The following is a 23,449-nucleotide window of genomic DNA, read 5'->3' on the forward strand; positions in this document are numbered from 1 at the left end:
AAGAAAAAAAAAAGAAATATGCATTATTGATGAGATAAAAACCATCTAGTACATAGTTTTGCTTTAAAAATCTTTTGTGTAGAAAATTCAAATAAAAACCACAAAGGTAAACAAATGACATTTTTCCTAATTCACAAAAACAAGATGACAAAAATCACTTCATCCCATAACTATGAAAAATAACTTAGCAGGGAGTAAACAACCAGACCATCAATAATAGTGGTTGTTTATAAGGTTTAGCAAGTCAGAAAATGTTTTTAACTGAATATACCTAAAACTGTATACTTTTTTCTAAGATGTGAATTTTTGACTGCAACAGTTTGAGTATCTTAGTATTTATTTTAAAAATTACAATCTATCTGGTTGCTGCAAGAATTTTAGCATTAACTTGATTAATTAAAGTTCATCTTGGATCATCGTACAGCTTTTAAATGTTTCCATGGAGTGCTGTTGTGCTAAGTCTCCACTATACTCGTTTGAGAGAATGTATGTAGTTTTGCTAGTAACTTTTAAAAATTTCTTTGTTGATTTTAAAGTTGTTTTGCTGGAATATTATAAGATTAAGTTTAAGAGTTTTTTCTGAAATGTGTCTGTTTCTCCTGCACAGTATTTAAAATGTCTAGAAACTTTAATACTTTTATATGTGTACAAAATATAATGTATATTATATATATTTTAAAAAATAGTAAATATATATATATATATTAGACATAATAAAGAAAAAAAATAAATAAACAATTGCCTGTTTGACAGTATGACAGGGTCTTGTAATAAAAAAAATGAATGCACATGTAAATTATGCAAACTCCACATGAAATGCAACAAAATGTATAATTCTGTCTACCTGATGATTTAATCACAACACTGACAGATAAGTTGGTCCAACTTCTTCAATTTTTTGTTTTTAGGAAATGTCTATTCAAGACTGTTCAGTTTCATAATTATTATGTTTAAGGAAAATCATTGTCTTTAGCTTGTTTTGCTAGAAGCATGGTTTGTTTTTCCTCAATTCAGACATTTTTCTAATTAGTTGAGCTGCTCGTGAACTTAAAGCTGCAGAAAAATTGCGCCCACTACGAGAACTCCTACTGTAGAAAAAAAACAGGCTTTTTTCCACCCATGTTTTTCTATAAATTGACAGAAAATCACTGTAGATGTCAGTGTGGGTTTGTTGTGCAATGAGCCAGCGCAGTCATATGCTCATACCTGCATTTCAGTACGTCCATGTGTGCGCGAGACTGAAATCATGCGTGTGCTTGTGTTGGACTGTTAGAAAAAGCGTGATTCATAGCTGACTCACATACTTAACTCCCACAGTAGCACACTTTTCACAACAGCAGGCAAGCCAAACTCCCACAAACACCCTCTTTCTCTCTGTCATACGCACGGCTAATAAAATCTGATTTTGCACTCACTCCAGAGATGTTCACGACTCTGATAAAAGAGCTAGGCCCTCCCAGTCGGGTTATGCGTCATCTGGTCCAAGCGCTGTAAAGCTCCAGTAACATCAACAGTTAGAGCAGCAGCTCTATCTGCTTCTCTCATTTGGATAGACATTATGTTGAAAACTGCAGCTCTTAGAAAACAACCTTCAATGTGAAACGTGTCAGATTATACAGAAGAGGATTAGGGCTACTGAGAAAAAAAAATTATTCTGAATTCAATCTCAGAATCCTGATTTTTATATCAAAATTCTGAGGAAAAAGTCCAAATTCTGAGATTAACGTCAAATTTTTTTTTATTTTCTTTCCCAGTGGCCCTAATCCTCTTCTGTAAAATCAAATCCCACAATTGGTTGAAAATGTTCTTACTATCAAAACAAAATACTCAGTAGTACTAGAATAAAAACAAGAAAACAAATTTTCCCAATCCCAAATCTGCAAATTTGACTTTTTGCAGGGAAGTCAACATACATCAGAAATTATTTGCAACTCTTTTCAAGATTTCAAACCTTTAGTGCCTCTTGTAGTTATTAAGCTCTGTTCTTAGTAGAACAGACATATTAAATGCCTATTTTCCAAAAAGGTATTTTTACGTTTTTGGAAAAATAAAAAACAAGAAACACACATTTTTCCAATGGCATATGTGTATATTTAAATTTTTAAATATTTAAATGTATTGGTACATTTTGTATTGGCAAAAACACAAAATCTTACGAAATAATTTATTTTTTATTTTTTCCCCACCAGGGGGTCTTTTTGTGGGCTCTAGTGTCCCTTATATGACAGCAGGCTGACAGGAAAGGGGGACGAAGAGGAGGGAATACATGCGGCAAATGTCAGTCGGGTCTGGGAATCGAACCCGCGACGGCCGCGTCGAGGACTGAAGGCCTCCATATGTGGGTCGCGCTATTCCCTACGGCACCACAGCACGCCCACGAAATAAGTTTGGTGTGGTTTCTAGTGCAAATGTTTTACTAAGTTGAAATGAGACAAACTAACTTAAAACTATTTTTTAGCAATATAGAGAGGTTTGTTTTAAGTAAATAATTCCTTAATATTAATAAAAAGTTACTTGTTCTTTTGCCAGATAAATTAACTTATATCGTGGGAAAATGTCTTAGTTAAATAATCTGCCGATGGAGCAAATACGTTTTCATCAATATCAAGGAATTATTTACTTAAAACAAGCTCTTATTTCTTGCTAAAAAATTACTTGAAAGTTAGTTTTGTCTTATTTTAAGTTTACTAAAATATTTGAACTAGATCGTAGACCAAAAATACTTGGTTAGATTTTATGTTTTTGAAGTGTATTTATTGAAGCTTTCATTTAACAAACAATGGTGGAAACGGTAAAACTTATCCCGATAAACGATACAATAAATGCCTGGATTATAGTGATTTAAAAGAAAAACATTTATCTTTTAATCATATCTTTTAATAACAAATTTCAAAAAGCACAGAATCACAGTTTGAGCTACAGTCTTTGACAGGTTTTCACTGTAGCTGACATAAATGTATGACTTTTATTTAAGCATGAAACGTTTTGCTAAGTTAAATTGAATCTGGTTGCTAGGCGGATTCCCTTTCACAGCCTGTCAGAAAGCAGCAGAAAAATCAGAGTCCATATTTGCTAAATGGCAGCTATTTAATATTCATGTGGCAGCAGACGGGTTCCAGTCTGTTCAGAGGGTCAGAGCCGACAGAGCGGCTCTGTGGCCGAGAACGGCAGGGCTCTCATCATCTGTCTTATTGTTGATGAAACAATCAGCAACCTAAACATATGACAGTGTAATATTTGATAGATTGATGTCATTACATGAGTTTGACTCATTTGGAGTTTAAATCTAAACATGTTATTACTGCAGCAGACTAAAATACGAGCAATTTGGACAACCTAGCAAAGCCAGAGGTTCCTATTGTTGCCAGTTACATATTTTGTACCATGTATGCTTCTCTTAGTTATGTTCCCAAACGAAATCCATATTTAATTCAATACAAGGTGGAGAAAACAACTCTTATCCTCTGTAAACAAGTGGATTGAAAAACTGAAACTAAATTAAATCAGTCCTCAAATGCAACACTATCCTAATGCATACACTTCAAAGTGTTTCAAATTAAACTGAAGTAGTAACCCGGAACATGCGAGTACGTCTTTAGGTCTTCAGGTAAACAATATTCCAGAAAACACATGAATAAACGGACTCTGATGTAAGCTAAGGCTGCATTCACACTTGTCCTGTTTAATCCACTTTAATCGAACTCTAGTTCGTTTGCATAGAAAGTTTGTTGTGTGTGAATGCATAATCGAACTCAAAAAAGCTAACTTGGGTCCACCTAGAAACCTTAGTCTTGTTTTGGTTTCAATGTATATGTGGATGCCAAGTGGAAAAGCAGGGCATTGTGGGTAAATACAACCAAAACAAACGCAACAGCCTGTTGCGTTTGCCATTTCTGGAGTTGTGCTCAGTGTCTTCTTTGTTGGTTTCATGTTGTTTCCTTCAGTGGCTCTTGGAGCACGGGTGTGGAGGGGAACAAGTTTTCAAAAGGTTTGGTTTGTTTGACAAAGCTGTGTTAAAGCAAACTGCAGCAGCTGAAAATGTAAAAAATCTAGTCCCAAATTAAAGGGGATCTACCAGACTATCAAGTGTGAAAACACGGTAAGTCCTTATCTATTACAGCTTTTAAACTCCTGTGGATTAGAAGAAATCCCAAATGCTGTTACTATCACTCAGTCTGATTCCTCCTGTGGCATGAAGTGTCATCAAACCCCATCACGCCTTTTTCACTGCTGATTTTCAAGTCTGGCGGTGAAATTCACCCGAAGGGAAATGAGGTGAAATTCTGCCCGGATCACAGCGTGAACAGATGACAGCGGAGGAAAATTCCTGGCCTTCCCATCAGAGCGTTCAAAATTGCTGTTAGAAAGCAACATTGCTCGCTGGTGTAACATTGCTGCACCGAGTCGACGACGTGGCAACCCTTTGACCCACAAGGCCTGCCGCATACAGGCCGTACATGTTACTGTACACACATATGTAACAGAGTTTGATTTATAACAATTTTATAGATGTGAAGTTTGTCAAAATTTGTTTATTTATTCTTTTAATTTATTTTTGTATAGTCAGCCAGTTGTTTCTCCAGACATTTATTGGTGTATTAAGTCCCGTTACATTGCTCTTGGCAGTTGGTGGTTACCATAGCAACCAGTAACTGACAGCTCCTCCACCTGTTTTTCTGTTGCCGTCGGTAACTGTGGTCTGTATTAAAATCAGCTCAGCGTTTTCTTTACAAGTATTATATTTTAACATATGTTTGAGACATATTCAAATTATGTACAACGTATATAATTTTGTCATGATTTGTACTGTATTTTTAACCGTTATTATTAATGTGTGTTTTTGTTACAATTTTGCAACTGCTAACTGCTATTAGCTGCCATTAACTTCTCATTGGTAGATATTTCTCAGTAATTTGTCTAGTGCTATTTATTGTACTTTATTAATGTATAGGAGTATTAGCTGATGTTAACCACCAACATCTTTTGTTAGAATACACACAGTGCACTGCAAAAACCCAAAATCTTACCAAGTATTTTTTGTCTACTTTCTTGTGCAAATATCTTATCACACTGGAAATGAGACAAACTAACTTAAAAGTAACTTTTCAGCAAGATATAGGAGCTCTTCTTTAGTAAATAATTCATTGATATTGATGAAAAAGTACTACTTCTATTGGCAGATAAATTAACTTATAACATGGGAAAATGTCTTGCTATAACTTAAATAGTCTGCCAATGGAAAAAGTAATTTTTTCATCAATATTAAGGAATTATTTACTTAAAACAAGCTTCTATTTCTTGCTAAAAAGTTACTTGTAAGTTAGTTTTGTCTTATTCAAGTTTACTAAGATATTTGCACTGGAAACTAGACCCAGGGGCCATTTGTGGCCATTGGATTGATCTCATGTGGCCCCCAACTGCAATTGAAAAATTATCCAAATTTGGCACAAAGATCCAGATGGAGAGTTTTAAACAGAGTAAAATTATTACCAACATAATTTTCTTACAAAAGTACTCATCTTCCTGCAATCAATCAAGCCTTCAGAAAAGGTAAAACCATATTTATCCAGAAACTTTTCCTGAAAAGCCAAATAATCAACTTTTATTTCTTATTTACCGTGGCTAAATGTAGCAAGTATTTGAAATAAATTGACCCAAATTCTGTTATTATTACTGAAAATAAAGTCAATCAAGCCCAAAAGAAACTGAAAACCACATCAATTTATTTCAATACATCAAACATATAAAATCTAAAGTGGGGTATTAGGGTCATTGTAGAGAAAAAACTGGAGTAAATTTCCACCAAAATAAACTCAGAAATCTTGAGATTAATCTCAGAAATTTTCTACAAAAAACAAATGTCAATTTTTATTTTTATACTTTGAAACCCAAAAATATCCCAATTTTTTAAAGAAGATTTCTGAGATTAATCTCTAGTTTTTGGTAGAAATTTACCTCTACGTTTTATTTATGTATTTGTTTGTAATGGTACTCACACTGTTGTAAAAATCCCTTTCAAGTTTTGGAACTACAAAAAATTGCCATTTAGGAAAACTTAAAAATAAAAATAATTGATTTACTTTATGTTGGGTTGTTTTGGCCTGCGACTACTTTTGAGTCGACAATTTTGGCCCACATGACAAAAAGTTTGGACCAAAACTACTTGGTGCGATTTTGTGTTTTTGCAGTGTGAAAGTTAGAAGGGTTAAACACACACATACACTACGGTGTATCACGTTACCCGCCGTCGCCACGGACACACCCCAACCCGGCGTGAACTGAATACCAAACCGAGATTAGCCACGTTTCTGAGCGGGCTTCGGCGTGTGTGTGTGTGTGCGTGTGTGTGTGTGTGTGTGTTGGTGCAAATGTCCGAGGATTCGGGCACGGCCTTCTGTTTGGAGCCAGCATGCGAGTCTGTCAGCTGTTGAGCACAGACGGGCTAAGACCGGCAGCCCACCACCCACCCAGACACATGTAAACACATGCCCAGTGACAGCGGCCAACAAAGATCCCCTCTGTAAACAGAGCCTCACACCACCTGCATTTTATTGGTGCGTTTGAGTTAACGGACCCCCTGACCTGCTTTTTATGCAACCAGCAGACATGATGAGTAACAAGTGTTTGTCGTTTGTCACAGATTTTTTGTTTTTCTTTCTTTTTCTTTTTTTTTTTTGTTTTCTTTTTTTTAGAGAGAGTGTGTGTCGTGCTTTTTTCTTTTTTTTCTTTCTGCGCCTCAAGAAACAAAAAGCAATGGCAACAGTTAAGGAGAAGAAATGCAAACAAAGTTGAAATCCTTATTGATAATCAAAAACAAAAATGTTTTCAAATCAAATTTTATCTGTATAGCAAATTTCTATGGAGGACCATAACTGACATAGTTAAAAATAAAAGAAAAATAAAGAAAATATTTTTATTTCTTGACAAAAACACAAAACAAAAAAAAAAAAAAAAAAAATATATATCTATATATCTATATATATATATATATATATATATATATATATATATATATATATATATATATATGCTTAGCTCCTTTTCAAACAGCTATAAAAATTATACTACAGTATTTAGATTGTGAATACGCTTGAAATAAATAAACTAAATTAAACAAAAAAAAAAATCTCCTTTATCTAAAGGAGGCAACACAACAAACAAATAACCCTAAACATATCACTAAAGCTTGGATGAAAATGGCCTACTCAAAGTCCAGGCCTAAAATAAATTGAAAATGTGTGACTTGAAAACTCTGACTGAGCTTCAGCTGAAAAACGGAGAAACATTTCAGCTTTAGATGGTTAAAGAAAATCCTGAACGACTTCTGTCTACAAAGTATTAATCGGGTCATGAAAACAAGTGCATGCCACACTTTTCAGATTCTCAAAAAAATTGACAACTAGCTATTTTTTTGTCCAGTTACGCGATTTCATGTTTTTTTCTATTACATTACATCCCAAATAAAGCACACCAATATGACAAGATGCGACAAAGAAAAGGAGAGTGAATACATTTGCAAGTTATTGATCTGATCATGTTCAATTATCTGATCTACTTTTTATTAGAAACTTAGCACTAGATTTTAGGGGAATGGCATCACATAAAAGCTGTAATATGGAGGTAAAGAAGTAGGAAAAAAAGCACCTAATTCTACCTTTATTTTCACTTATAAAATAAAACCCAACTCAGAAACAGGAAAATCAATCACCCTATATTCAGACAGCCACAGGAATGTAAAATTATCAGTTTTTAAAGTTTAAATGAGCCAGAAGTTGACTTTAAGACCTACCTGCTTGTGCAAACCAGACCAGGAAGTTTATCTAATCATAAATGACCTTCATATTTTCTCCCTTTAAGCCCATGTGAACGTATATCACTCTGCTAATGGAGCTGGTGCTTAAAGCATCCGCCTGACGGTAAAACGTTGGCAGCTGGTTTGAGCCCAGATAATAAATGTGATTAATGTATTAGTCCTTAGAGCTGGCAGGGCCGACGGGGATGCCTGGTGGATGTGGAGCCAAAATCAGTTTCCACCAACAATTGTAACGTGTTGCGATAATTCATGACTATTAACACGAAAGATAAATAAAGAGGAGACAAAAAAACTGATCATAAAGACAAATGTATTTTTAAAGGACTGAGACTGAAACAATGCTGTATTTTTTATATTGCACTACCTGATGACAAACGTGTCAAACACAAGGCCTAGGGGCCAAATTCGGCACACCGAAGCTTTTTATGTGGCCTCTAGACTCCAGAGGAACGTATAAATAAAACCTTCAAGATAACAGTTATGTGCTTAAATATTATTCCATTAATCAGTTCAAAGTGGTTTTTATCTCTTTACTGTCAAATTACATCAGTCAATACTTCCAGTTTTACTACGATCATGTAAATTCAAGTAAAATTAAGAAATCATTTTTTGTGCTAATGCGTAATTGTGAGTTTATTGAAAATTTTCCCAAAAAATGATCAAAAACAGATTTTAAGTGATGCCAACTCCCACCTGCAGGTGGCAGTAAATTTTATTAATACACTTCTGCCTCTGCCCTTAGTTGATGTCAAGTTCTAGTCTGCGATAGATAATTTGCAAATAATAAAGTCACATTTACCATCATACATAAGTGCAAATATTGAAAAATTCCTTGCAAATATTTTTGAATTAGCAATTTATTGCAAAAAGCTATAAAATAGAATCTTCAAGATAACAGCTGTCTGTTTAAATTTTATTTTATTAATCAAATTAAAGTGTTTTTTATTTGTTTACTGTCAAATTACATTGGTCAATGCTTCCAGTTTAACCATGGCCGTGTAAATTCACTAAATCCACAAATCATGTTAGTTTTTTGTGCTAATCCGTAATTGTGAACTTACTGAAAATCTTCCATTTTCCATGAAAATTGTCAAAAACATTAGTTCCAAATGATGCCAACTCCCACCTGTAGGTGCCAGTATGTTTTACTTCTACACTTCTGTCTTACTTGATGTCATACATAAAAGTGCAAATATTGCAAAACTGCTTGCAAATATTTTTAAATTAGCAATTTATCAGAAAAAAAATTGGTGGAATCCTGAAGGCATTCATCGCTGTGAAAAACTGTTAAATATGATTAGATTTTAAGAAATGCAGAGACAGTTCTCAATGTTTGTTTATCGGGTTTATCAAAGCATTCCGGTACAGCTGGACATTTGTGATCTTAATGTGGCCCAAAATCAAGGCAAGTTTGACGCCTCTGTTCTAGAAGGTATGGAAATGAATTGCATTTCCATACAAAAGTCATTTACGTGTGGAAAAATGTTCACCAAGGCCTGAAGGTACAGACCTAATCAGCTTGGCTGCTGAATTATTCATGACTTAATCTCCCATCTGATCGCTGCCCAATATCACAGAATCCCTCATAAACACTCAACTACATTCCCAGATAAATAATCATGCTTAGGTTAATCTGTGTGCGTATGTATTTCTTGACTTTTACATAATCTTCCAGCCTGAGAAAGATTAGAGTTACGTGTTTAAAGGCTGCTTCGTCAGGACTTGATTACTGCATTTATGCGGTGCATTGCAGTAAACTATCCAGGGTGAGCCAAATAATTAAATCTGCTGAACTTTGACCAAAGTTTAAGGCTGCAAACAATAACAAGGTCAGAATTTTAATAATAATAAAAGAAAGAACCTCGGGGAATAATTATATTTTTTTGTGTTTATTCTTCCTGCTAATACACAAAATTGCAAATGAAGATTCAGATTCATAACCTTTAGCTGTATCTGAATGTAACACATGCAAAATGTTAAGAGAGTTTAAATTAGTCATTTGCTTCGGAGCAGTTACTTTCTGCCAAACAAGTAATCAATAAAATCTGCCCCTGTGGTGAAACATAGAGTTTCTGTCGCAATAAAATTCCAGAATTAGGTCCAAATTGCATCAAGTTACCAGCAAAGTTAAATAGAAAGGAGGAGAAAAAGTTTCAGAGACATTAACCAGCCAGAGCACTATATATATATATATATATATATATATATATATATATATATATATATATATATAATTCCTTAATATTGATGCGAATCAGCACACTATGAAAAATATTCAAGTTATCAACAAGGAAATAAAATAGAAAACCAACATACATTATGCAGATGACGGATGGATGGATGGATGGATCAACCAGCAGATGGATGGACAGATGGATTAATGGATAGATTAATGGATGGATGGATGAGTCCACTTTATTAGGTACGCCAGTTGAATTGCTAGTAAACTCAATCAGCCAATCACATTGCAGCTTTTCAAAGCCTTCAAACACCCAGATGTGGGAATCCAACCGGCTGAACAGAGCAGCTTCCAAACAGGGAACGAAGGGTTGAAGTGCCTTTGAGCAAGACGTGGCTGATGCTGACAGAGAGGCCCGTTTGAATATTTCAGAAACATTTGGTCAGCTGGTTCCTCACACAACCTCACTGACACGCAGAGAACGAACCAAAAGACAGAAAATACGTTCAGACAGCAGGGGAAATTATCAGCTTGTAAACCACGGTGTCCAAAGCGTGGCGCAGGGGCCATTTGTGGCTCTTGGACTGATTTATCATGGCCTCCAACTACAGTTCAAGAATGCTACCAATTAGTTTATTTTTAATCAAGGGGAAATTATTATTGACATACGTTCTTACAATGGAAAATGTTATTTATGACTTAAAATATTTATCTTTTTACAACTCAACTTCTAAAATAAGTAGAACTATGTCTAAGCAGAAAAAACATAGTTCAACTTTGTTGCTTTTATTTGATTTGTTAAACTTTTCTAAATATAGCAAGAGTTTTAAAAGAAATCCTGTTCAAATCGTGTTCCTATAACTGAGAATAAATCTCTTCAACTGAGCCTAAATGTTTTAATAATTAATAATTTAATACAAAAAAATTGTAAAATCTACAATGGTGTATTAGGATCATTGTAGAGAAAAAAAACAGCAGCAAATTTCCACCAAAAGATTCAGAAATCTTCAGATTAATTTCAGGAACTTTCTCCAAAAAACATGGAATTTTTTTAGTTTCAAATGTCTTTTTACTTTCCAGAGCTTTAAGAGTCAAAAACATTGCTAGAAAGAACTCTGGGAAATTTCTGAATTTCAGAAGTCAAATATTTTTAATTTTTGAAACTTTTTGAAACAAAATTTCAGCGTTTTCTCTAGCAGATTTTTGATTTACCAAACTCAGAAATGTACTTGTTTTTTCTAACATTTTATGGAAACAACATGAAAATTTTAAATAATCTCAAAATTTCTGCACTTTTTCTAGCAAATTTCTCACTTTTCAACCTCAGAAATTTCCACTTTTTTCTAGAAAATTTCTGGGATTAATCTCAAAATGTCAGATTTTTTTTTATCTAGAAAGTTTATTCTAGAAAATTTCAAGGAATAATTTCAGTTTCTTTTTTTGGCAGAAATTTATTCCTTTTACTTCTACCTACATTGTTCACATAAACAGCTGTACCAATCTAACTTATCTGAGATACTTTGTAAAAAATTTATAAACAAAAAGTTTAAAAAAAAACAAAAAACTTTTTTAAACTTTTATTCATAAAAGTTTTAAACTACAAGTCACTTTCCTTCCACTCCACAAATATGAACTATTTTGTTTTGGTAGCATTTAATCTTTTTTGCTACATTGGTTAAAATCCTCACATTAATAAAAAAATAAAATAAAAAACACTGACAATAAAGTTGCTGGATGTTTACAATTAAATTAAAATAAAAGCTAAATTTGTAGTTAGCAAAAAATAAATACTTCTCAGTTCATCACATTTTTAATTTCACAAAAAAATACCCATACAGTCCATTTCAGGTTTTGGTGGCCTCTTAGTCCCCCAGGCCCTGAAATCTCTAATGCTCGCCCCTGTTGGCAGCAGAGAAGTTTGTCTGTCTCTCCTGCTGTCACTCTCACAGCAGGCTGCATCATCACCCACTGATCATCAGGTGCTAGGATGAGACATGGACACTCTCCCGCGAACACACCTCCCACGCAACATACACCCATCTACTCCCCTGAGCCCCTGCATGTTTATAAGGCAGAGAGTTTCTGCGTTTCCAGGTGAGTTGGTGGTTACAAGACGGCTCACCTTTCATCCAGTCCACCACCTGGTTTGTGCTCCATTTGCTCACCGGCTCCATCACCAGCGCCATCGAGGAAACTTTGCGTGGTCTCTCCGTTGTGCCGTTACCCCCAAAAGCAGAGCCCAGTCAGGCGGACACACCTCCACCTTCTCCTCCTCCTCTTCCTCCCTTGAGCCCCTCCAGCTCTCTTCCTCCTTCGGTAGCCAGGTAATTCCTTACTTCTTCAAACTGGCTACGCTGGTCCCGGTCCAGTCCACACTCTGCGATTCAGTCCCGTTTGATACAGCAGGGTCCGGTACATCCCTCTGCCGGAGCCAGTCTGACTCCTTTCTCTCTCCCTCTCTTTTTTCTCTCTCTCTCTTTCTCCCTCTCTTGCCCACGGTGCGTCAGTCCCGCTGAGTGTGTGTGTGACAGCCAGGGAGTGCGTGTGTAGGTGTGCGCAGAAGCAGCAGCGCCGAGTGTAGGATAGATATGTCACACTGGACTCAACATCTCTCTCTCCCTCCTCAGATATGATTAATCCACGCACGCGCCCCGTGGGTGGCTGAGCGCGCGCACGTGTCGGTGTATTTCCCACAGGAGCGGCAGAATCGTGTAGCGATGATGGAGATGGAGCTGATTCTCAGAGATATTCATGATTGGAGGCTTCAGCTGCTGTGATGAAACCCAATGAGCCTTCAGCCTCCAGCTGATGTCTTCTTTTCCCAAATCTGGACAGATAAATCAGGTGCAATGTCGCACCTGAGCAACGCAACTCATCCCTCTCTGCAGCAGTCAGCGACGTAAATGGATCTGGAAGTTACAATCCTTATGTTGCAACAACTAAACCACAAATGTTTTGTGAGTTTAATGTGAAAAAAGTGGAAGTAATTGTGAAAAATACATGTTTTTCTGGCTGGTGAAATCTGAAAATGTAGCATGCATGTTTTGTTTTTTTAGCCAGCTTTGTACATATACTGACTGAAATGTGTTTGTTATTCTATTTAAAAAAATAGTCAAATAAAAGAAAATAGTCAAATGATTACCAAGATAAAAGGTCCCTTCACTTTTTATCAGTATTTATGTTTAATTAGCTAGGAAGTTGGTACGAGTATGGTGGTGGTTTGATAAGTAAAATAATTTTACAGGTTATACTTTTCAAGTTGTTTTGAATAGATTTTTTTTTCTTTTAATTAGCATTTAAAATTGATTCTATAGTCAGTCAAATTGCCTTCAGCTTATATTTCATTGAATTTTCATTATATGAAACACTTCAGAGTGACAAAAAGCAAAAATAATCTAATTCTAATTTTTTATGTCCAGCTTTCTACATCTACATGTGCACCTATCCTTCTATATTTAAAAAAAATCTTAATCCAGAGTGTGATTAAACAGGGGCGGTCCTGACTAAAATGGTTCCCTGGGTGGGCCCCCCTAGAAAAATAAATAATCAGATATAATCAGAATAAAGGTTTTTATCTTTATTTTTAAATTATTTCTGGTTAGTGTTTAATTATCCAGGTATTTCTGATGAGCTTGTTGGTGGATCAATTGGTTTGAATCCCTTTCCTCTTCCCTTAATAAATATAATTACCACTTAAAAATTGGATTTCGTAATTATCTTTGGGTGATATTAAAATTCCTTTGATTGTGTGAAATATTTCAGTGTTAAAGAAATCTCTAACAGCGCTGTAATATTGATTTGAAACCGATTGGATCAGATATATGAAATAAAGAAAACAAAGGCTAAAATCTGCCATCTTTGTTTTCTTCTGCCTAAAATTTCGCTTCTTTTTTTTCTGTGATGTTTTTGTTTTAGATCAAAGACAGAACGGTCTCAGGGCAGCTGGTTCACGGTTCACAAAAACAGCAGAGCGCTGAGACGATGAACATTTCTGTTTGACGAGAAGGAGCAACAGAAGGTTTTGTTGCCATAGCGACAGTCTGAAAAAGCCACCAGGGCGCCGCCATTGAAAAGCTACACTTTCTTTAAATCAATAACAGTTTGTTTGGAAGGTTTACCCAGGATCAAACAAGGAAGATTTTAAAAACAATACATTCACAGCTTCTAGCATTTTTTACCTGCTTCTTTTCTTCTTCCTTTGGCAGATAAACAGTCCTACCAACACTGTTTTTTAATTTAATTTCACTCCACTTTCCTTTAAGAACACAGGAACTATTACAAGTAAGTATGAGCTGCTATAAAGGTAGAAAACTGCAGAAAAACATCAAAATTTAGATAATAAAATACCTGAATCATGACATGACATGATTATAACTTAAATAATTTGAATTGTGTAAATTATCAAATTAAGGGAAGCTATATTTTAAACAATACTAACACAATTGCAGTCAGATGTGTTTTTTATGTACCTAAGTGTTGAATCAATAAGCTATAGATCTATGACAAAGATATTCTGTCTTCTGTGAAAAGAAATTACAGTTTTCTGTTTAAATAGCGACCTCTGCTGGTAACACGAATAAATGACAACAATGAAGGGAAAGGCAGCAAATTTCTGCAGCAAACCCAGAGGATCTTTCCACATTACAACCATGAAATCCAGTATATATCACTGGGACTTTATGTGGCAGACTAACTGAGTCAATACTTTCACTCCCTTTGTACATCTAGACCTTTTTTTGCTAACATATTTTTAAAAACTCTCCCAGATTTAGAGGAGAGTATCTGAACATCAATTGTCAAGTTTTATCACAATAATTTTATTCTAATACATAAATATTCATTTCCTCCAGTTTTTTGTGAGTCCGCAATCATGGAAATTCAAACAAAATCAACAGATTCTTACACTTCCAAACATATTAAGCTGTATTTTCCACATGCAAACAGTATTTTATTCAAAATTAGATTTAAGCATATAAAGATTATGACATTTACTCAAAATTAATCATGTTAATCCAAATTTTTTGGATTTTTTTTCTTTTGCTGTTATCTTTTTGAATTTGTAGCCATTATGTTATCGCGCCAGTCCTGGTTTAACAATTGTGTGAAAAGCTTCTCATGCTCCAGATGTTGTTTCTTTAAAATGGCTGTAGTTTCAATCCACTTCTGCCACATTAGGGAAGTGCATACCTAAAATAAGGAAACAACTGTGGTTTTGTTGGTTAAAAAAAATTACCTACCGTTGTGCCAGCTAACAGTTTGATGTCCTCCATTATTGTAACTCAAACTAAACCAATAGATTATCATTATTTATGGTTTATAGAAGATTATTTGGTTATATATATACGGCTGCAAAGAGGCAAAGCAGATCTAAACAGCTTCTTGTGTTAGACAGGGAAGCACCAAAAAAGCAGAAATAAAAGAAAACCGTATAGTTTTCTAACTATACGGTAACTGTTACAAAAACATTCAAAAAGAAAACAGAAAAACATTTATTCTGCAAAAATAAATAGAACACCTCAAAAAGAACAGAAAAATATATAGTGCATATCAGATATTTTATTCTTTTTATTAATTTGTTTTACCAAAAAATACTTTTGAAGATGAACAAACCGCTGATTTATTAAACATGAATCTAAGCAAATGACAACGCTCAAAAATATTTCTGAAATTTAAATTTTATGCTTGATTGTCAGAACAATGGGGAAGTAAAAGTGATGCTTCTTGCTTGGATTTCAACAGGAAGTTTCCTCTAACAGGACTTCCAGTTTGACTCACAAGGAAGAAAAGGAACAGAAACATAAATATTGGCAGAACAAGCCTCGAATATCAAGAAGATATCACTCGTCTGCTCGTTGAAAGGTTTTATATTTTACCTCCAACAGAGAAAAGCTCATAATTACATGAACATCAGTGATTCAAGGTAAGCATCAGGAAACTATTTGAATTGAGATTATGTTCAATTTTGATTTGTCTAAATGTAATAAGTTAAAAATGCGGATATCACCTGATTCTGCAGGATTTTTATTCCACTATGTTGGTCAAATGGACATAAAAATTTACAACTTTGTTAAAATGACATATTTGTGTTGAAGAAAAATTCAATATAGTTTAATGTAATTTACCCAATTAAAACCCAAAGTTAACACAAAAGGATAGACATGAGTACAACGCAACACAAGACAATTACTGAAATAGATTAATAATTTCAGAATGTTCCACTTTTTAATCTGAGTTTCTCTCAACAATTTAATTCAAAGACAATTACATCCAATATAAAATAGTTGTTCCCACCAAATCACTCAGCTGTGATAAGAACCATTGTAGTTTAAAAAAAAGGAGGAGCCAAAAGACGTCAGAAATTTTCTAGAAAAGTAGAATATTTGCTAGAAAATACTCAGAAATTTTTAGATTAATCTCAGAAATAATTGAGAGAAAAACATGGAAATTTTTCTGAATTTCAAAAGTTGAAAATTTATGGCTTTTGATACTCAGAAAATCTCAAAACATAAAAACAAATGTCTAAAACAACAAAAGTCAAAAATGTCAAACTTTCAAAACTCATAAATTTACATATTTTATTAAAACAAAAATCTGAGATTAATTTTCAAATTACTGAGTTTTTTTGTAGAAGATTTTTGACTTTCCTGACTCAGAAATGTCCTTGTTTTTTCTAGAAAATATCTAAGATTCATCTACAATGTTTTAATTTTTTTTTCTAGCAATTTTTTGGCTTTTCAAACTCAGGAATTTCCTAGATTTTTAATTTCTAAGATTAATCTAAAAGTTATTTTCTAGAAAATATTTGACTTTTTGAAATTTTCTGAATTTCAAAAGTCATAATTATTTTACTTCTGAAACTCTGTAATTTTCAAGACTTTTTAGAGAAAATTTCTGATATTAATCTAAAAATTTCTGAGTTTTTCTGTAGCCCTATATTGGCTACAGGGAGGCAGTGTAGGGACTTCAGAACTGGATGATGTGCTCTTTCTTCCTGGTTTTAGTCAGAACAGCAGCAGCTTTCCAGAATATATTGATTTTTTTAGGCAGACACCGTTGTCTAAAGACAAAAGCGTTGATGAGATTCTCTAGACCTTTTTGGGACATTATGTCTTCAGGTGTTAGAAGGCCAACTTTGTAACTGTCTTTATGTTGTTCTGAAAGTTAAGGTCCATCACCACACCCAGATTTCAGACCTGACCAACAGTTTCTAGCTGTAATAATTAAAATAATTGTGTGTTGAATCTAGATCATTCCTATTTCAGTTAAAACACTTGAATGGGTTTATTCAAGTGTTTAAGGACTATAAACAGGACATTTTAATGTAAAGCTGTGTATGATGATCTATGTAGTGATCGTAACTTATACTTGTTATAATCTGAGCAACAGGGAGTATATAGGTAATAAATAAGAGGGACCCCAGAATTGAATCTTATGGTGTTCCATGAGAAAAATCGAAATGATTTTACCTGTGTACACTTGTATACTTTTTTTTACTTTTTAGGTTTACCAACATCTGTTTTGCTCGCCTCAGGAGTTAAAAATGGGACTGGAAGAAATCAAAACCAAACCAAATTCAGGATCTGAGAGTTCTGATCATAGCGTTGCTTTTCTCCTGATTTACATGATCTGTTTAGGTCCTCTGGCCACCGGATTTTCCCTGAAGAGTTGCAGGGTCAGCCAGAATGCGGCCATATGTACAGACAGCCAACTCAAATTTGTTCCTCAAGACATTCCACCAACTGTGACAGGTTTTGATTTGTCTAAAAACCAAATCTCAAGAATACAACGTTCAGATTTCACAAATCTAATGGTTCTAGAAGATTTAAATCTTTGTAAAAACCACATTTCAAAGATAGACAGCGGTGCTTTTGTCAACTTGATCTCCCTTCGGAAGTTGACTCTGAACAACAACAAGCTCGTTAAGCTAGGAGAGTTGGCTTTTGATGGGTTGGGCAACCTCACTGAGTTAAGACTTAACACTAACAAGATCACAGCATTGTCACCCACTGCTTTTCAGAGCTTGACCAGGTTAATACTTTTGGATATTTCTCAGAACAAACTGGAAACGATATCAAATCTTCGTCTGATTTTGCAGCACATGCCACAACTGCAGGAGTTGGTGATAAGAACGAATGTTTTAAGAACCTTTCAGTCATGGAAACTTACCAACCGCTCGCTGGATCTCCAGGCTTTGGATTTGTCCCATAATCCCATAAGAGACTTCAGGGTCACTGCCAACATCTTCCCAAATCTGACTTGCCTCATCATCGGTGACAAGTTCAGCGTCATACCAATGAAATGGGACGTGAAAAACAAAACTTTTCTCAGACAGCTGTCCAGTCTTGATGTCAGCGGGCTTCATACGTCTCCTGAAAACATGGAAGCATTACTCAAAACGGTGAACTCCTCACTAACATCTCTAGCGCTGAACAATATAAAACGCAATCGGACGCAACTGATCAACCTCTCTTGCTCCATCCCAACTGTGTCCAAATTGCAGTTTCGAAGCAACAATCTTAGAACAGTCTCTTCGTATTACTTTAAGCCGTGTGTCAATGTAGTAGAATTAGATTTATCAGAGAATCACATTAAAATTATCGATGAGAACGCATTCACATCTATGAGAAATTTAACAACTTTGAGGCTGAGTAAGAACAAACTTTCATCAGTTCCTACTGCAATACGAACTCTGCAAAATCTCTCCCAACTTGATCTCAGCAACAACATGATCAGCACTCTGACCTGTCAAGATTTCTCCAATCAGACGAGACTGAAGGAATTAAGTCTGCAGAACAACTCCATCTTTAAGTTGACTGAATGTGCTTTCAAGGGTTTGGTACATCTCCAAATTCTCAGATTGCAATCCAGTCAGATTACTGATTTAAAAGGGGCTTTTAAAACCTCTTTGCCAAAACTGAAACAACTGCTTTTGAATGGAAATAAACTCACTGCTATTAGAAAGGGGGAATTTGAAGGATTAAAGTCTCTTTGGAGTTTGTCTCTACATCAAAATCAAATAAAGATCCTTGATAAAGGTTGCTTTGTTGGACTATTGAACCTTACTGACATTAGGCTCCAGTCAAATGGTATTACAACTGGTACCTTAAAAACAAGTCCGTTCAAGGGTCTCTCTAACCTAAAAAGATTGTATTTAAACGATAATCACATCAAAGGTTTTAATATTACACCATTTTCTGATCTTCACCAGTTGGAAGAGTTGTCTCTTCATGGCCAGCACTACAGGGGAAAGTCTAGCCTACCTTCCAACTTCCTCCATGGACTAAGCCGTCTTTTAAGTTTTAATGCTAGGAACTCCCAGCTAATTAATGTCGACAAAGACACATTTGTGAACACACCTAATCTGGAAAGACTTGATTTGAGCTCAAATGACTTGGAGAACCTGACGGCAGAGCTGTTTGCCCCAATTCGAAACCTTAAAAGCCTCTACATATCCAGAATTGCTGTTCACTCACTAGATTTCCTTGCAGAAGCCAACCTGACCAAGCTGGAGTTCCTGCAGGGAAGACACAACCAATACTCAGTCGTGACTAAAGACATAATAAAGTCGCTCCCATCTCTTCAGTATTTGGATTTTAAATATAATAGTTTCTACTGTGAGTGCATTAATGCCTGGTTCGTCAACTGGACAATATTCAGCAAACGGACGCAGGTTAATGACGCATATAACTATTCTTGCAACTATCCAGATGACTTCAAAGGCAAAAAGCTTTTGGATTTAAAAATCTTAAAATCTTGCTCACAGGATGTCAACTTCATCTGCTTTGTTTCAACCACATCTACGATCCTCTTCGTCATGGCTGCATCCTTCATTTACCACTTCATGAGGTGGCAGCTGTACTATGCCTATTACCTCTTCTTGGGTTGGCTTTTTGACTCGAAGTATAAAAATAAGCAAGTTCCTCATCAGTACGATGCCTTTATCTCCTATAACCACCACGATGAGCCTTGGGTGATTGGTGAACTGTTACCTAAACTGGAAGGAGAGCAGGGATGGAAATTGTGTCTGCACCATCGAGACTTTGAACCAGGTAAGACCTTTAATGCATAAATTGTATTAGCATTTATGTAGAAAAAGTGGTAATTCATTGGACAACCATCCAATGATGGACTGGTTGTCCCCATGAAGATGAGATGGACCCTCATCTTCATCTGAACCCCATCCAATGAATTTCTTGCAAAAGTTACTAGGCTACTATAAAACAGAAGCTCCAGTGTGTAACTTTATGGGTTTTTTTTTTACATATTTGTCAAACTATCATCTGTCATACAAAATTTTGCTGATGAATTGTCCCAGAAGTTATTGCAATAAACAATATTGTTGTTTTGAAAACATTTTCAAGTCATATAATGCCTAATAATGCAAGAAACTATTCTCAAAGACCAATAAACTTTAAATTCTTATAAACATTTGATTCTGGAACTGGAAGACATTTGGATATTTAATCCAAAATAAATAAACAAAACAAATAAAATGGATTATGGCGTCTCTATAAATGAAATAATCCTTCAAAAGTAACTAGTTGAGACCAAAACACCAGACTGAACAGTTTTATCATCCAGTTTTTGGAAGAAAGCGAGGAAAAAAAATTGCAAATGAAAATTATTGAGCTCTAATTTATTGGCCTTTTACAACTACTTCACTTAATCATTCAAAGTTGGACGTGAGGAACGAGAGTGTTGAACAGAGCAACTGAAATTGTTTTCCAAAGTTGTTTTTGTCAGTTTATTGATGGTTTCTAATTGTTTGAGTCGAATTAATTTGTCTGTGAACGTAACGCACCTGGTTGGGACTCATAGATGGCAGTAGCTAGCTTAGAAACCGACCCATGCCTCCCTCCTTCTGACGTGTTGATCAAATTACCGACTTTACCTGAATTCACACCACATGGTTTATTTCAATATTTCATAAATAACATTTCTTCTTATATCGAAGCGGCCTTGGAAAAAATAGAGACGTTAACCAGTTTTTTTCCATGATACATGCTAGGCTACATGACGGTGCGGTACTGTCTCCATGGTTACCAACGGTTAGGCGCGTACCTTCTTCATAATGCGACATTTGATATCTTTAATCATACTTAATGTTAGTCTTCTTACCTTGTAAAAAGTGTTCTTCGCAAATCCGTGATAACACCAAGGGCTGTCAGTCATTATGACTGGTGGCGCTATCTATCGCCGCTGTGTCTTTCCTCATTAAAAGTTCTAAAATAAAATGACAAGTTTGGTTTGTCATTGCTCCACTGCATGGAAACCATCAAAAAATAGGAACCGACTGTTTCTGTACGCACTCATTTCTAGGAAAGCCGATCACACAAAACATCACGGACGCCATCTACGGAAGTAGGAAGACCATCTGCGTCATCAGCAGAAGATACCTGGAGAGCGAGTGGTGCTCCAGAGAGGTCCAGACAGCCAGGTAGGAGGTGGCCCAGCTTGAAAACGGAAGTAAAGTCAACTAAAAATTGCTCTGGTTTAAATCAGATATTAAAGTTTGTGAAGTTGATTTATCAAGAGACAGTTGGTATTGTTGTTTTTTTAGTTTTTTTTAGTTTTGATAGCTCATTCACCTTTAATTTTTATAGCTTAACACTGTAGTTTAAGCCAAGTTATTTCACATTATGAAATAATTGACAGGAATGAGAAGGAAATATCTTTACGAGTGGAGAACAAATATGTCATCTGGCTGAGAACTGTTTAACTGTTAAGAGAACAATAACGTTTCTGTATTTTCACTCACACTGAAATAACGTATTTTAACTTGAACTAAAATTTTTGATTCAGCTTGCATGAACATAATGAATGATTCATTTTATGAATGAATTCTGATCAGAAATATTTGAATAAAATTTAACTAATGAGAAAACATTGTCCTCAACGTAACACGGCATACTAGGGCCATTGTTGATAGAAAAATTTTTTTTTTAAAAAGTACATTTCTGCCAAAATCTGAGAAAGTTTTAGATTAATTGCTGAAATTTGCTGAATGTTTCTGAGTTTGAAAAGCTGAAGATTGGCAATGAAAGAAAAAACATACGAGATTTATCTCAGAAATTTTCTCAGAAAAACATGAAAATGTAAGTTTTGAAAGTTTTATAAGTCCAAATTGTTTGCCATTTAGAATTTTCTTGATTTTGAATACTTAAATGTTTGCTAGAAAATTACTCATTGAGCCCTAATAGAGGAGCCATGTTGTGATAACTTCCTGAAGGTGGAGTTTCAGAAAGAGCAGGAGCTTCTTAAAGAGACAGAGGCTCAATTTCAAGAAGCTAAATTACTAAGTTAAATTTTTTTAAAGTTATATTATATTTTATATATACATATATATATAGCATATTTATAACAACTGAAGGTAACTGCTATAAAATGGCTCTATATTCCTGGAAAATACATAATATTTTATGTATTATTACCTTAATACCTTTAAGAACTTCTTAGACGTGTATCCTTTTTTCCTTTTTGGTATTTGCCTCTTTATTTTTTTTTCTTTTTTACTTATTGAGATTTTTAAAATAACAAGAGTGACACGACTGATATAGAACCTTCTACATTTACTAATTTAATCTAAGCTGTCATTGCGTCCCCATACTTCAATCTGTCATAAACTTTCAGGTATTTCTTGTCCTGAAGCCGTTTTCTTTTCTCCTGGCCTCCACAGTTTCCGTCTCTTTGACGAGCAGAAGGATGTGCTGATCCTGGTGTTTTTGGAGGACATTCCCACCTACCTGCTGTCTCCTTTCCACCGAATGAGGAAGCTGCTGAAGAAGCAGACTTATCTGAGCTGGCCGCGCGCCGCAGACCACCCAGAGGTATTCTGGGAAAACCTGAGGAAGGCTCTGCAGACCGGAAACGATCCAAATGAGGAAAACTTCCTCAGTTTGACACAGGAATGAGAAGGACATATCTTTACGACTGGAGAACAAAGAACAACTGAGGAATATCTAATATTTTCTATCAATTTTGTCTTATTATACTTTTAATCTGTGTGTATTTATTGGTTGTATTATGTTGTGTTATGTAACGCTCTAGTTTTGTTTTTCCCATTTAATTCATTACTGGGCTTATACTTTTTGATAGTGTTGCTCTATAAATACTTTTTTTTTATTAAACTTTTATAGAAATATGTCTATTGTTTCAAATTAGTTCCACAAAAGTTTGTTCTGTAAAAACAAAGCAATGTCTCATTAATAATTATTCACCCAGTTTGGAAATTCAGGTGTTACACCAGCAAAGTGGCAGGAAACTGAGACATGTAGGTTCACAAAAAGATTAAAATAATATAAAAATATGTAGAAAAACAGAAATAATAGTATACTCTACAGTAAGGGCAACATTTCAACATAAAATAATACAACACAATGTATAAAATGTGCTATTGTATTTGTGCATTAAAATCAGACTATTTGTGGTAAGTAAAAATAAAACTGTGCAATTACAAG

At 34.9% G+C, this 23,449-nt stretch overlaps 2 protein-coding genes and 1 long non-coding RNA gene across 6 annotated transcripts in view; 1 reads left to right on the top strand and 2 right to left on the bottom strand.

Annotated features, from left to right (window-relative positions):
• The window catches only part of cnksr2a (connector enhancer of kinase suppressor of Ras 2a), a 71,652-nt gene extending 53,377 nt beyond the window's left edge, over nucleotides 1–18,275 (bottom strand). Inside the window, exon 1 of one of the 2 annotated variants that reach the window (XM_044104022.1) lies at nucleotides 18,159–18,275. In XM_044104022.1, coding sequence (XP_043959957.1) covers nucleotides 18,159–18,198 — 40 coding nt within the window. In that variant the 5' untranslated portion in view covers nucleotides 18,199–18,275. Of the gene's footprint in view, nucleotides 1–12,114; nucleotides 12,874–18,158 lie in introns of those variants that run through there. The other variant, XM_044104021.1, reaches the window with a different exon arrangement.
• On the top strand, nucleotides 15,847–23,398 carry LOC122823945 (toll-like receptor 13). 3 transcript variants are annotated; one of them, XM_044104026.1, is made up of 4 exons: nucleotides 15,847–15,912; nucleotides 17,494–20,041; nucleotides 21,312–21,429; nucleotides 22,669–23,398. In XM_044104026.1, the coding sequence occupies exons 2-4, from the start codon at nucleotides 17,533–17,535 to the stop codon at nucleotides 22,901–22,903; spliced, it is 2,862 nt and encodes a 953-aa protein (XP_043959961.1). In that variant the 5' UTR covers nucleotides 15,847–15,912; nucleotides 17,494–17,532; the 3' UTR covers nucleotides 22,904–23,398. The 3 variants fall into 3 exon arrangements, with proteins under 3 accessions (XP_043959961.1, XP_043959963.1, XP_043959962.1); XM_044104028.1 differs by having other exon boundaries at nucleotides 15,852–15,912; nucleotides 19,756–20,041; XM_044104027.1 differs by lacking the exon at nucleotides 15,847–15,912 and having other exon boundaries at nucleotides 16,941–19,662; nucleotides 19,756–20,041.
• Nucleotides 18,272–21,318, bottom strand: LOC122823964. Its single transcript, XR_006369429.1, has 3 exons — nucleotides 21,111–21,318; nucleotides 19,466–19,506; nucleotides 18,272–18,361 (listed from the first exon to the last, which is right to left on the bottom strand). It is a non-coding gene; the product is annotated as an uncharacterized LOC122823964 (long non-coding RNA).
• Nucleotides 23,399–23,449: the final 51 nt, after the last annotated feature.

Source organism: Gambusia affinis, linkage group LG21, assembly GCF_019740435.1.
Source record: "Gambusia affinis linkage group LG21, SWU_Gaff_1.0, whole genome shotgun sequence".
Taxonomy (NCBI): domain Eukaryota; kingdom Metazoa; phylum Chordata; class Actinopteri; order Cyprinodontiformes; family Poeciliidae; genus Gambusia; species Gambusia affinis.

What these genes read in the sequence shown, in the direction of transcription:
- LOC122823945 (XM_044104026.1), top strand. Translation starts at nt 17,533, where the DNA reads ATGGGACTGGAAGAAATCAAAACCAAACCAAATTCAGGATCTGAGAGT. An exon ending in CCATCGAGACTTTGAACCAG is followed by an intron (nt 20,042 to 21,311) that starts GTAAGACCTTTA and finishes ACTCATTTCTAG; the next exon opens with GAAAGCCGATCACACAAAAC. An exon ending in AGAGAGGTCCAGACAGCCAG is followed by an intron (nt 21,430 to 22,668) that starts GTAGGAGGTGGC and finishes TGGCCTCCACAG; the next exon opens with TTTCCGTCTCTTTGACGAGC.